The following is a 14,413-nucleotide window of genomic DNA, read 5'->3' on the forward strand; positions in this document are numbered from 1 at the left end:
ACTCTTAAAAAAATCTTAATATTAAAAATATGTATAGGAAATGGAAAGTGTCTAATCAGCAATTGCATCGCGTAAATCATGGCGCTCATTTAAATTTTGCTCAGTTACAAAAACAACTAAAACTAGAGACAAAACGTCAATCAACAAACGTCAAGTCAACTTTTTAATCCTTAATGGTCCAGTTTTGTCTTAGAAGTGCATTAGTTGAAGTGTATGCATTTACTCTATGCATTTCTGTGTGAATTTGTTATTGTTCGTTAACATTTGTAGTTTTTGGATTGTAGACTTTTGTTCTTTTGCCTTTTAACATAGTTTTAATTTCACAAATAAACAATAGTTACACAGTTGAATTTATTTGATCCTACTATATTTTATCAATTGATCTATCTTTTGGGGCTGGTCCAAAGTAAATTTAATATTTTTCTGGACATTTAAGGGTTAATTATTGTCAGCATTCAACTAAAATTAGGTTTCTATTACACAAAGCATTTTTTGTGAGTATTTGATATTATATTTATTATACTTTCAAAAATGTTTTCAAACATTTTATTATTTATATTAACAGAAAGAATATTAAATAAACAGTTTTAATCTCACAAATTCACATATTTTCTATAAATTCAAAAATATTGTTGAGTACAATTAACTCAGATGTAGTATGTCTTCAGTAGTATATAGATATACTAGAAATTTGAATATTTTTTAGTCTTCATAGAGTTAAGTACATTGATCATCACATAAATACCTTAAATGTATATATTCTTTAAAATGGCAAGAATTAGCAGTTTATGTCGGCGTAAAAGTATATAAGCATTAAAGATCTTGGTAAAATGTTGAAAGCAAAATCGCAGAGAGACGAATAGATCACAGCACGTATAACATGTATTTTACAAAGTACGATAAATCATATGGTAGCTACCTTTTGCTAGATTTGCTAGTTGGGGAATTACCGGCCGTTGCAGCGGTTTTTTGGGCAAGATGAGTTTGGTAATGTTTCGCCAAATGTGCTTTCTGTCTAAAACTCTTCCCGCATAGAGAACATGCAAAAGGTTTCTCACCTGTGTGTGTGCGTATGTGTACATTCACAGAATACTTATCTTTGAAGCCTTTTGAACAAATGGAACAGTAATGTAAAGACCTCTCTTTTCTTGTCGTTCCTGTACATCCGGTATTTGTTGTGGAATTAGCATGCTGCACAGAAGTCGTTTTATTAGAAGTCTTTCTATATTTTTTAGTTGTAGGAGGCTTAACTGTTACAATTGAGTCTCCGATTGTAACAGTCGCTGTTTGCCCTATCGTTGCACCAGTAAGTGGGGCAAAAGTTTCGGCGCAAAATTGTTGGACTTCTGTGGCAATTCTCTTTATTTTCTCATAATCTTCTGGGAATGATGCCGCATCGAGCTGTGACAAAAAAGTATCGTCCACTGGACGAGACGTAACTACCACTGCATCTTCTTCAAATGGGAACGGAGTCATTGGCTCTTCACCAGGAGGCACTATAGGAAACAGAACTGTAGGAGTAGCCGGAGGCCTTTCTTCATCAGTTTTGATGCATTTTGCATAACCTTTGTTGCCTTGCAGTGCACTTCTAAGCAAGGAATCAGCAGATGCAGCATCATTATTATGATCTTGTAATCTCCAATCGTTATTATTATTGTTATTATTTGTAGATGACGATGTCGATTCTTCTTTAAGCACACATGAAGTGTCAGCATACCCACTGTCTTCATACTGAAATCCATCATCTGATTTAACGGTTGTGAACCCAGGAAGGCCTCCTAAAATACTTTCTAAGTCTAAAGCTGCTACCGCTGAAGTACTCGAAGATTCATCTTTTCGCGGTACCCAAGGTTCTGGACTCGAGCCCCCATTTAATACTGTTAATGTATAAATTTGTCCGTCTGTGTTGCCACCTAAATTTATAAAATAGAAGTTAATTTAACAGAAATAAAAATTGCATTGGTGTATAGTAAAACCAATGATACATCAATAAACAATACTTCTAAATACCTATTGTTCCCATAGGAGGTAAACTTGCATCAGCGGGCTGCGTCCAACAATATCTACTCAAATCTTCTAAAATTGCAGATTCCATAAGTCTAGCAGAATCTTTGTTGTCCGATGATCCTATTGTTCCATTCGAAGTGGCTCCCCAGAATTGATCGAACCCTGCTAACTGTGGTGTCATAATAGCAGAAGTTGATAGAAGACTATTATTATTTTGTTCTTTTGCTTCTACTTCTCCTGAATTTTGTGACGTTCTTCCTTCCATAAACACTCCCACCGATCGCATTTGTTTTGCAAGTTGTAAGTGCTGTTGATCATTGAACATCTCTGGAGCCACAACAAAATCAAAAAAGTCAGTTTTTGAAATATCTTCTTGGCGAAACGCTTCCGTTATATCCATTTTATATTAAATATTTGTTCCAGTGTTATCAGCTAATAAACGATAAATGTTACGTTTTAGTTTTTTATGAACCATCAAACGCACCCAATTGGAAGCAAAATAATCATCTGCAAAGAAAAAAAATAGTACATCAAGTCTATATTTACTGAAGAATTACAATATAAATGCTAGTTCTATAATTTATTTAATAAAATATATATATTAGTAAATTTAGTTATAATTGGATTGTAGTAATACAAAAACATTTACTTTTTTATATAACCAAAACTAAAATTAGGAATACTCTTTCATTTTTATTAAATGCAATTCCAGTTACTAGTAAAAACATCATAAAACGTCACATCATGCAGAAAGGTCAAAATAATCGTTATTGCACTACTTTCACAAGGACGGTAAATGTGCTTGAACAAGCTAGATTTTTTTTCGTGTTGTACGAAATAGAATTGCCACCTCAGGCAAGTTTGCTAGTGGCATAAATGACATCACTTTTAATAAATTAATTTTGAGTTTTTCTGAACTTGACTGAAATTATATAGGTCACCAATACATTATTGCAGGAGCAATTTTTGGTAATTTTCAATCGAAAGATTTGTAATATTAGTATTCCTTGAAATAATTCATCACTTCAATCTGGTAAAAATTTGTTGATATTTGTCACATAACAAAAAGCATTCTGTATTTATGCAATAAATAAATGATTTAAATTTTGTCTTTGAGTTTAATCTGATATTGATGATTTTTTGCAATCGGAAGTGATATCATTTGGAAATATATTGCAATTTTTATTTTAAACTGATGTCACTACTTCTTGACATCAGACTATATCCGAGGCAGGCATAAAACCTGGAACTATATTAGCCACTATATATATGGAACTCTACTGTTCATTCTGTTGATTTGTTTTTTGAGGTCGAAAATTCTGCCAGAATTCAAATGGTTTCAAATTATCACAAGCAATTATTACATTATCATGAACAAATGCAGTGAAGTTTATGAGTTTCGTAGGCATGAATTTATATGGTTGATAAATATATATCTGTTACATATAATTTCTTATCATTCATCACTTATTGAAGTGATTCTCTAACTATCTATACAATATTTATCAGATTAATTTATATGTGTGTTTGAAAGTGTGTGTGTATGTGCAAGTGCGATTTTTGCAAGAAATAATAATGTGGTATTAATTTGGGCTATAAAAATTAAATTTATTTTTATTAAAAAAAAACATACTGTTTAATTTAAGACCATACCAACTTCCATCCCTAACCCCAATATTTCTATGTAAAGATAGCCTCGTTTAAAGCTGTTTTGCATTTAGTTTTAGCGGGGTATTACTCTTTACTACCCCAAATGTATTTATGAGATGATCATTATATGGCAGATAAGTACAAAATGCCATCAGTAGTGTGTATTTGTCACGTTCTGGAATTTCTTGAAAAGCCGTCAGTCGCCCCGATTGCGATTTGGCTATTAAAAGTGCAGAACGACGCAACTGATTCGTTGCTCATGCCGATAAATTGTATGTTTAACCGCTGCTCGGTTCTTTAATTATGGAATTGCTTAATGTGAATTAAGTGCGTTTGCTAATTGCCCTGCTGAGTCAATGACATCGATTTGCCGAATACCTTCTTGCCATTTAAGATTCATTTAAACGACGAAAAAAAATTATCCACGGCTATATTACTCGTACTGAACACCGGGGTGACAGTACGAGTAAAAAGTTTTTTTATTTGGTTAAATTGAAACTACATTTGTAATATTATGGTAAAATAATAAGAATAAGCTAAATTTGTTTGAGTCAAGCCCTATGAACTGTTGTGAGGATACACCATGTGGCTTTTTACAAGGCAACGCATGGCCTATCTCTATTTGATCTATATATTTTATTATTAAATTTGTTTTTATTATTTTCATGACAATTTTAATTTAATGCAGCAATGTAGAGAAAAGATTATTTTTGGAATGGAAACATATTTTCATTTTCATTTTTTTATAACTAATGTTTACTGCCACCTTCTGTTTGGAAGGCTAAAGCTCTAACCACTATGCCACAAAAAGGCCCCTTAATATATAATTTAGAGAAAATAAAGAATAAGCAATATTAAAGTTATTTAACGAAATTTGGTTAAGTGAAAACGAAATAATTTAAGACTAATTCTTGAATCAAAATTAAGAAAATATAATGCTAAAAATGTTTAAAGCGACATTTTAAACGCCGTGTAAAACATACAAGAATTAATTTCTGTCGATAAACAGGATCAATAAAATAAAAAAATGTTTCAATTTATCATCACAATTAGTGTTAATAATAATTATTTTCAACCAACGTCAGTGGAAATTGATAGTAATGGATAATTCATCACAATTTTGGAAAAAAATGATCAATAGACATATGCACTAGTGCTGGATTCACAGTACAATCGGGGCTACTGCCCAGGGCGGCAAATTTTGGCGGGCGGCAAAATTTGGATAGTGAGAAAAAAATTCTATACAATATAATCAATAAGAAAGAAATATAATGAACAAAACATAATACGATTGCAATGCAAAATTTGGGTTGAAATAAACGATAACTAAAATTTATTATTTTGCCTTGCCTCCCTCTCCGAACGTAAATTATCAAATTGGTTAATAAGTTATCAAATTTGGCAATTTGGCCAATATAAAGATCCGTAAACAAGCTGAAAGTTTAAGAAAAATATGTTCTTCAGTTCTCGAGCCTTCTTAAAATGACGTATTTGTGCACTTCCAAGCTTATAGCGTCGAAAAAAATATTTAAACTAGTGACTCATGGCATTGTGCCTTAAGACAAATTACTGAAACATTCCGTACTGAAAATTACATTTTATAAAGAGCTTTAAATTTTATTGAAAAATGAAAAAAAGACTAAAACACATTTTTTGTATATTGAAATTTTTCGAAAATTATGAACTTTTTGCAAAGCAATCGCGCTGCGTAGCTGTTTCAGAGAAGAAATATCGAAACTAAATTATCATTTTTCGTAATTGCCTGTACCAAAAGCTAATCAGCACGTCTTCCCATCAATACAAATCTAATATTTTTTAATCATTCAAGTCGATTTTGAGAACACGGATCAACCGATTTATGATTCAATTCCTATTGATAAGGAGTCGTGCTGATTAGTTATTGGTCAAGGCAGGTTCAACAGTTTTGAAGATACGGGCCAAAATGCCAAAAATGATTATTCAGTTTTTGAGAAAAAGGCGTCCAATAACAATCAAAATAATTTACAGAATAAATAACTGCTTAAATTTGTGGGGGACAAGTTTAGCGGTTTCGATGATCCAATAAAAAAATTTGAAAAAGAAACATTTGGCGGACAAAAGTGATCATAAGACATATGCACATTAAATTATCAGATATTTTAAAGATATTATAATAATAAGTATAACTTTTGTTTCCATTTATATAAGTTCTGTAACATTGTTTATCTGTTAGACTGCGACGCGGCGCTTACGCGCTTCGATATTTTGTCCCTCGCAGTTAAAGCAGCGCGATTACTTTAAAAAAAGTTCGAAAGTTCATAAAATTTCAGGGATGGGGCGGCATTTTTGTCAGTGCCCCGGGGCGCCAAATTTCTAAATGCGGCCCCCATATTTTATAAAGATTTCAATAATAAGTACCATAAGTACTAATTTTATTTTCATTTATGTGGATTCCGCACCAAGATTTTTAATGTTTAGGCGTGAGAACGCGACGCGGCGCTTACGCGCTTTGATATTTTATTCTCAAAAACAGGCACACGACGCGATCGCTTTGAAAGAAATCCAGATGTAATTAAAATTTTCGGAAATTGTTAAAAGAAAATCTAAATTTCTGAATTTAAATCTAAAAAACAAATCAAATCTTAAAATTTTCAAACTATAAGTAGTACTGGAAGTTTTAGTAATGTGCCTTAAGGCAAGATGCCTTAACCACTACAGCAGTTCTTAGAAGTCTGCTCGTTATTAGAATTTTTCCAGTAGTGATGATTTCATTATAAAATATGAACATTAATTTTTTTAATGTTTTTTTATTTAATTTATTCTGCAATCTGTTTTACATAGGCATTAACATTAAGCAGAGATTGCTAACAATAATTATCAACATGAAAATTGTAAATTAACTATTATTTTTCTGTCCCCTGTATCAAATCCGGGTTCCTCTACTAAGGTAAAATATGCGAGAATTTCAGCACAATATTTCTCGTCGTGTTGCCACTTGTAATCTCGTTTGCAAATCCGTTGCCGTTGGTAAATAAGTTACCAGAGCGAAAAACTTTAAACGCAACGAGTGCCAAGAAAATTTATATAAAATATTATCTTATGAAAATGCACGACGATAAATTTTAAACATCAGGCAAAATATGTAATAAGCTGTAATAATTTGCAAGTCAAAATGATAATTATAGAAATAATTATGAAACCTAAACTAATTTTACGAAGTAATAGCTAAATTATTTAACTAATGCAAAATAAAAAATCCATGGGCTCAACGTTTACATAGATTACATATATCATCGTATATGAGCTTCGTCTGGTATTTTGTAAGAAATGTTCCTTAAAAGCGTTGAAATAACTATTAATTCAATTTAACTTTTGTAAAATTATTCTTTTTAACTTAATTTACTACTTGCTTATGTCAGTGTAAAAGCTGGTCATTTTTACCCCACGAAATGTTCGAGAAATATTAAATATTTTCATATAGATCATTATAAATACTGTAACACTGTTTAATATATATATATATATATATATATATATATATATATATAAGAGTTATATATATATATATATATATATATAAACTGAATTACAAAGTTAAAATGATTTATTTAAAGTATATAAGTGAGCTTTAGAACTTTAGCCAAAACTAAAATCTGAATAAATTTCCATATACAAAAAATATTTATATAATAATATTTTTTTAAAATATTTATAATAATATTTTTTTCCAAAAGCAACTATTTTGTCAAAACAAGAAGAAAGTTTTTTGAATCATTCAAATCGGATGCTTAGTTCTCAAAAACTGCCATTCTTTTACACATTCAGCTCGGTATCTCCGAAACGGCCGGACCTGTCTTTCACCACTTCTCCCCGTCATTAGGAGTTGAATGTTTATTAGATCATTCAAATCGGATGCTCCGTTCTCTCAAAAACTTAATTTCTATTTTCCGCACCCTTTGCTCTGTATTTCCGAAACGGCTGGACCTGCCTTTGCCAAAAACTAATCAGCACATTTCCCTATAGAAATCAAATGTTTTTGAACCATTCAAATCGGTTGATCCGTGCGCCCGAAAACGTGGACGAAAAATTGTATCCATACATACACACACACATCCATTTTTTCTGAGGTATGCCAAAATGTTCAGAAACCTTTAAAACGTGAAGAAATATGAAAATTTCAATTTGAATTTTTGGACGATTACAATAACTTACCCTACGGGAAGTAAATAAACTATAAATTTATTTATAAAATAGAAATTTATTGGAACACCAAGTATTAAAACGCCAATAAAAACATATCTGAAATGAATGCTATTGATCTCTCAGCTAAAATATAATTAGATAATGTTATAATTATCACTAATTTGAGCTGCTAGCTTATTATTTTGAGCTCAAAGAAGATTGGAAATCCATATCAAGTCGTTTCGAACGATTTGATTTGTCCTCGCGTTCACAGAAAAATATAAATCATTAAGGCGGCACAGCGCTAGATAATCGCGCTAACTAACGTTCCGTTGATTAGATTTTAACTATTGGCCATAAACCGATTGGATATTTAATTCGCGTTAGAGTTATCCAGCGTTATAATCCTTCAAGGACGACCGATATACTCCTGTTCCACTTATTGTACTGCTAACATTCGATGGAAAGTTCAATTACATTTCTATTACGATATAATTACCATGATTGCCGATTGTATGACCTTAACAATGCACCGGTTATGCCCGCCGAGCTGTGAACATTCTTTTAATCGCTCGCTGCACGCCTGCACACGATTCGTGCTGTGGATGTGGATGTGGACTTGTTTAATAGCCGACAATATACGACGAGATTTTTATGATTTACATTTATCTATACAAATAACATACACACACAAATATATTTAGGGTGGTCCTTAAAATTAATATTTTTAAAAAACTTTTTGCTCCCAGGGGCTCAAATGCTTCCCAAATGATAAAAAAAATTCTCTGAAAGTTTTATATACTAATATACTTTTAGAGAGTCCTCAACTCAATCAAAGTTTCTTATAGAAATAACATGACTAAAATACCATTTGCCTTTTAGAATTCTTAACTTCCCGAAGGAGAAGTTTATGTTTTCATTTCTTATACTATAACCTTTACATCATAAGTTTCTTTTCGCGTATGCGTATCACCTATGCCTAAACACTACATTCCACGTTGCTATACGCCTTATAACTATTATATCGTACGCTCTATTTCCGCCACACCGTATACGCTCAATCCTTACACTTATATCTAAACCGCCTAACATTTATTACATTACACCTATAATTTCGCTTACATACTATTTTCACCCTTACCGGGAATCGAACCCCGGTCTGCCGCGTGACAGGCTACGACCTTAATCACTCGACCACCGTAACGCTACAATCAACCATCTTTCTTCGTGTTTCGTCGCGTCATCTTAATATTAGTTACTCAATTGATTAGAAAATGCTCAATTAATTAGAAAATGAATCAAAGAAACAACATTGTGTTCCATAATATATTTTCAGTGGGGGACCCGATAGAATAGTGGTTAAGGTGCGTGGCTGTCACGCAGAGGAACTGAGTTCAATCCCCAGTATAGAGATAATACATAGGGCGTAAGGTAGACTAAGAATATAACGTAATATTAAATAGGTATGTAGGATAGAGAAATTGATGACATAGGTATGTTACGGTATAATAGATAATAGTTAAATTATCTACGATATATAATAGTATAGTATAATATAATAGTATGATAATAGTAAGATTATCATATCCCAAATTGAGCCTTATATCATAATAAACCATACCAATACCATAATAAATAAGCGTAGGTGTTAATACAATTAATATCAAAATCAATTTATGTTATTAGTGTACATAAATTATGTACTCAATGATTTCCTTATACTTATAATTGCTTTGGTTTTCACAATATAATTGCTGAAAGTCAAATATATATATATATATATATATATATATATATATACATGGTCTGTTCAAAAAGTACCCGGAATTACTAATAATTAAATTTCGCGGGTCTGGAGTGTCTGATTGTCAAAATTTTTTTTTTATTGTGTTGGTATACATGCCCCTAAAGTATGATGAAATTTTCAGCTATATTCACTGTTTACTTTGTCTGTGGTAGTCGCTAAGGTTCGACGTGTTTTTCTGAGCTCGGCGATTTTTACAATGGAAGAATTGAAAAAGTCAAAGAATTTGTATTAAATTTTGCGTAAAAAATGAAATAAAGTGTTGCAAAGTGCAAAAATTCACCAGATATGGCTCCGTGTGACTTTTTCCTATTCCCAAAGTTGAAGAGACCCATGAAAGGACGGCGGTTTTTCTCGATTGAAGAAAATCGCCGAGAGTGCTCAAGGACATATCAAAAAGTGAATATCAAGGGTGCTTCGAAAATTGGAAAAAACGCTGGCATAAGTGTATTATATCTGGGGGGGACTACTTTGAAGGGGACCACATTAATGTAGACGAATAAATAAATATTTTTTTGAAAAAACGAAAATTACGAAAACTTTTTGAACAGACCTCGTATATATATATATATGATTTAGTAGTTAATTTTGATGTTGAAATATATGAGAGTTCTTCAGGGCGATACATCAAACAAAGAAAAGCCAGGCTTTTCTTTGTTTGATGTATCGCCTTCAAGAACTCACTCATATATATATATATATATATATATATATATATATATATATATATGTATATATATATATATATATATGTATATATATATATATATATATATATATTCTTAGGATAACATTACAAGCTAATCATTCATTTTTCTCGATTATAATCAAGAGGTTATTACAAAATTGTCAAAACAATTTTTCTTTTCTAAAAAATTTCCATGTATAAATATAATTATGTATGGTTTTTCTATGTTTAAACATAATGAATAAGTGTTAAGTTCTTCTCAGTTGCTTATGTAGGAAAAGCGTAAGTTGTTTTACTACTCAAAATTTTGCTATGTTGAGAAATACAATATAATAGAAATATTTTATTATACAGAATTAGTTCCAAACTTTATTGATTTTTTATTAATACTCTACATTTATTTATTCGAAGTGTGATGTATTCTTATAAAAACCTTTTCATAACCCATTAAGAATATTTCAATTTGTTTGTTTTTTAATTATTTAAATCGCATGAAGATTTCTACTGCGTTAATCTTGCGCGGTCTAATAACTCGTACGTTGAATGAATAATTATTAGAACACATTTTGCATAGAAGTACAAAAAAGTAAAAAATTAATAAATAAATACAAAATAATAATATGCAAGAATGTGTATTCAAGAAAGTAGGTCTGCAATACGAATTTATTGCAATTTATATTTTGAGTATTAAAAGTTTTATCGTTATGTATTCAATTTTTATTGGTTGTCTCAATATACCATTATTATTTAAAGATTCATAATTTGTTACTGTTGAATATATACTTTTCTTCATCAATTGCACAGATATTTGAATCTTTAAGTGAATTATAAAATAAAATTTCAAAGAAATATTATACGTTCAGAAATGATTTTAAGTGCTGGTGTTAATAACTCTCTGTATTTGTTTTTTATATTGTAGTGATGATATTTTAAAATAGATAAAGAAAAAATAATACGTTGAATCATTTCCTCATAAATGTGTTGAATATTTAGTATATGTTTTGTTATTAAAAACAACAATTAAGTGCAGGACAGGTGAAAATCGAATTATGGGAAATTTATTTACTGGAATGAGTATAAAAATATGAATTTTGCATATACAATTATTTTTTATAATATACGTAAAATATTAATGATTCTGGTCTTACTAAAATAATTCTTCACCATCAAAGTACCATGTTTATAACTAAATCTCTATTTTCAAAAGAAAAAATATATAGGACTGTTTTAATTCAATTTCAATAAATTTTCAATGTTTGTTAATTAGTTTTGCTTCGAGTATATATTTGCATGTTCTATGTAAAATTAAGTTAAGCCTCGTCAAAGCAACACGTATATTGATGAATGATGAAAATTACAACATGTACTTTATAATATATAATTTATGAACTGAAAATTTGAGAAGGTATCTCAGCTCTGAGATATATTCCTAATTGGATCATACATAAAGACAAATTTTTATAATGTGAGGGAAAAATAGAAATTACGCTCAAAATCGTAAAGAAAAATATCAACCATTCTTATGAATTGGATGTAAAGTTATAAAACACTAATCACCCTCTCCAGACTTAAATTAAATAATCTCTTCGAATTAACTAAATAGTTATTTTTATTCGAATTATACTCAGATTTAGGTTTATCCTGTAAAATTTTCTTTATTTTCTGACCTATATGTTAAAACTCTGTTCATTAATGTTAGGTCCTCTACAGAGTAGCTTTTTAAAAGCCATTATAATTGAACGTATCCTAATTACTGTATGCATAATACAAGACAAGACTGAATGTCTGAGACAAGACAAGACTACAATTTATGTTGGAAATAAAAACAAGTTGAAGTTATTCCCTCTATATATATAATACATATTAAATTACACGGTATTTGACATGGTTGATCTAATTTTAAACTAAACGTGTCAACTACTAACACATTATTTATTTGTCATTGCGATAACTCCATTACAAAACATACAATGCTAAATGTGCATAATAATGGTTTGACAAATGCATCTCGCACCCATGGTCATTATGCTAATCACATATAATTACATTCATTTATGAAAATAGCTTTATAAATTAGCAAATTTCATTATGAAATCGTTACGCATTGCAATCATGTCAGACCCAAGCCATCCGATTTATAACTGTAACTGTTCTTCCCTCGCCTCGAACATGAAAACGTTTGTTTCTTCTTCATTAGAGAGGGCTCAGATGATAATAAATAATGTATATAAGACTATAAGATATTTAACACGTTGAAGATTATAAATCGTATTTCACTTTTATCAAGAAATTATTTACAAATTTATCAATTAGAGAGGGCTCAGATGATAATAAATAATGTATATAAGACTATAAGATATTTAACACGTTGAAGATTATAAATCGTATTTCACTTTTACCAAGAAATTATTTACAAATTTATCAATTTTGTATGGCGTATAAAAATATTTTAATTCAAAATACACTATGTCGAAGGTACTGAGTCTGATAAATAGCAAATGGTCGAATAGATTATTTTTATGTAATCTATGTCCAGTGTATTAGCGCTCCATATATCGTGTGCCAACGTTAGACGGATCTTCAATTTGTCAAAAAAAAATATTTCAAGAAAAACATATACCAAAAAGACGACAATTGATCAATTATCGAGTTAGATGTAAAGTAATTGGACTACTGATACTCGAACATCTATTATTTTGTGCTAGGAAAGTCAAAATTTGAGGTACTTTTTAATTCTGCATTATAAAAAATAAAATTTAACAAAAATCTGTGGCTTCGAAGTTTTAACAAAAAGTATTAAGGGTAGACAACCCTTGATTAAAATCTGAAGACACAAAAGTTTTTGATAGGGATGTAGGTACCATACAAAATTATGGCAAAGTTATGAAACTTCCCAACTCCTTCGTTTTTTTTCATTATCAGTCAATTTGCTGGGCATGCCACATAATATAATTTAAAAATAAATTATCAGATTTTGCTTCATAATTAAAAAATTAATGCATCAAAGCGCGATAATAATGTATCAAAATCTTGGAACTTCAATCGTGCCAATCCAATTTAAATATAATTTGATTAGGTTGGCACTTGCAAAGACTGTTAATATGACCCAGGAACATTTACATGTGGAGTGCTTTGCAGTGGATAAACTATTCATATATTTTTCATGACTTCTCCTGTCACTTACATATATACAAAACTTTGATTGAATTGCGCTCTATCTAAAAGACAATATTAAGAGCTAAAATTTTCAGAAAATTATTTTATATATATATATATATATATACGTATATATATATATATATATATATATCACTTATGTATAACAAAAATTCAATACTTACACGAATCATACAAATAAGTGGACAGGTTATAGATTCGAAGAGCACGAAATAAATTTTAATTTAAAAAACTATTTTTGATTAATTAACTAATAATCAAAAATTAATTAATATTATTACGGTTAATTTGATGTAATTTACCTGATCTTGTGAGAATTCAGTTAGAGAGCAGAACAGCTTAGTGGCACAAGTAGATATTCCAAAAAGCATCATCGTATTGAATATCATGAAAATAATATCAGTCGATCTTCCATGTAAGGGGTGTCACGAGGATCTAAAATAAAATTAATCAAATTATTTAACTTATACTGAAATTATGCAATTTTAACATCTATATAGATTTTACTGACAATTTTTTATATTTTTAGATTTATTAGAATTATTGAGAATCCTTTATTATATAAGGATTAAAGAAATGTTTTTGGCGACTGATGATGACACAAATGAATTTATAATATTACGTTTGAGAATAACAAAATGGATTTCACAAGATTAATTAATTAATTTGAAAACTCTATATTATCGTAATTAGAACATTGCGTTTTATAATAAGTCGTTTTTAAATTTTGCAAATTGTATAACATTATTTTATTGTTGGGCTGAAGTTTATTTTAGTTATATAAGTGTTACTTTCTTACTGTAACGAGTCGAATGAATGAAAAACATAAAATATGTAAATGTTTTTTTTTTCAAAAATCAAAGTACACTAAATAAAAATTACTAATACTTTCTTAGTTCTTATCAAGAACTTCTTAATATAAATTA

The 14,413-nt window shown here is 29.8% G+C and overlaps 1 protein-coding gene across 1 annotated transcript; it reads right to left on the reverse strand.

The window, feature by feature from the left end:
* Positions 1 to 796: 796 nt before the first annotated feature.
* Positions 797 to 13,868, reverse strand: LOC113371088 (zinc finger E-box-binding homeobox 1-like). The gene is made up of 3 exons (XM_026611733.1): positions 13,790 to 13,868; positions 2,011 to 2,514; positions 797 to 1,913 (listed from the first exon to the last, which is right to left on the reverse strand). The coding sequence occupies exons 2-3, from the start codon at positions 2,405 to 2,407 to the stop codon at positions 916 to 918; spliced, it is 1,395 nt and encodes a 464-aa protein (XP_026467518.1). The 5' UTR covers positions 2,408 to 2,514; positions 13,790 to 13,868; the 3' UTR covers positions 797 to 915.
* Between the last annotated feature and the right edge of the window lie 545 nt (positions 13,869 to 14,413).

Source organism: Ctenocephalides felis, unplaced genomic scaffold, assembly GCF_003426905.1.
Source record: "Ctenocephalides felis isolate EL2017-DRISC unplaced genomic scaffold, ASM342690v1 CF-g0.4_SCAFFOLD_01492, whole genome shotgun sequence".
NCBI lineage: Eukaryota > Metazoa > Arthropoda > Insecta > Siphonaptera > Pulicidae > Ctenocephalides > Ctenocephalides felis.

Coding starts and splice junctions, on each gene's coding strand:
- LOC113371088 (XM_026611733.1), bottom strand. CDS start 2,407: ATGGATATAACGGAAGCGTTTCGCCAAGAAGATATTTCAAAAACTGAC. Junction 1,914..2,010: donor ACCTCCTATGGGAACAATAG/GTATTTAGAAGT, acceptor TTATAAATTTAG/GTGGCAACACAGACGGACAA.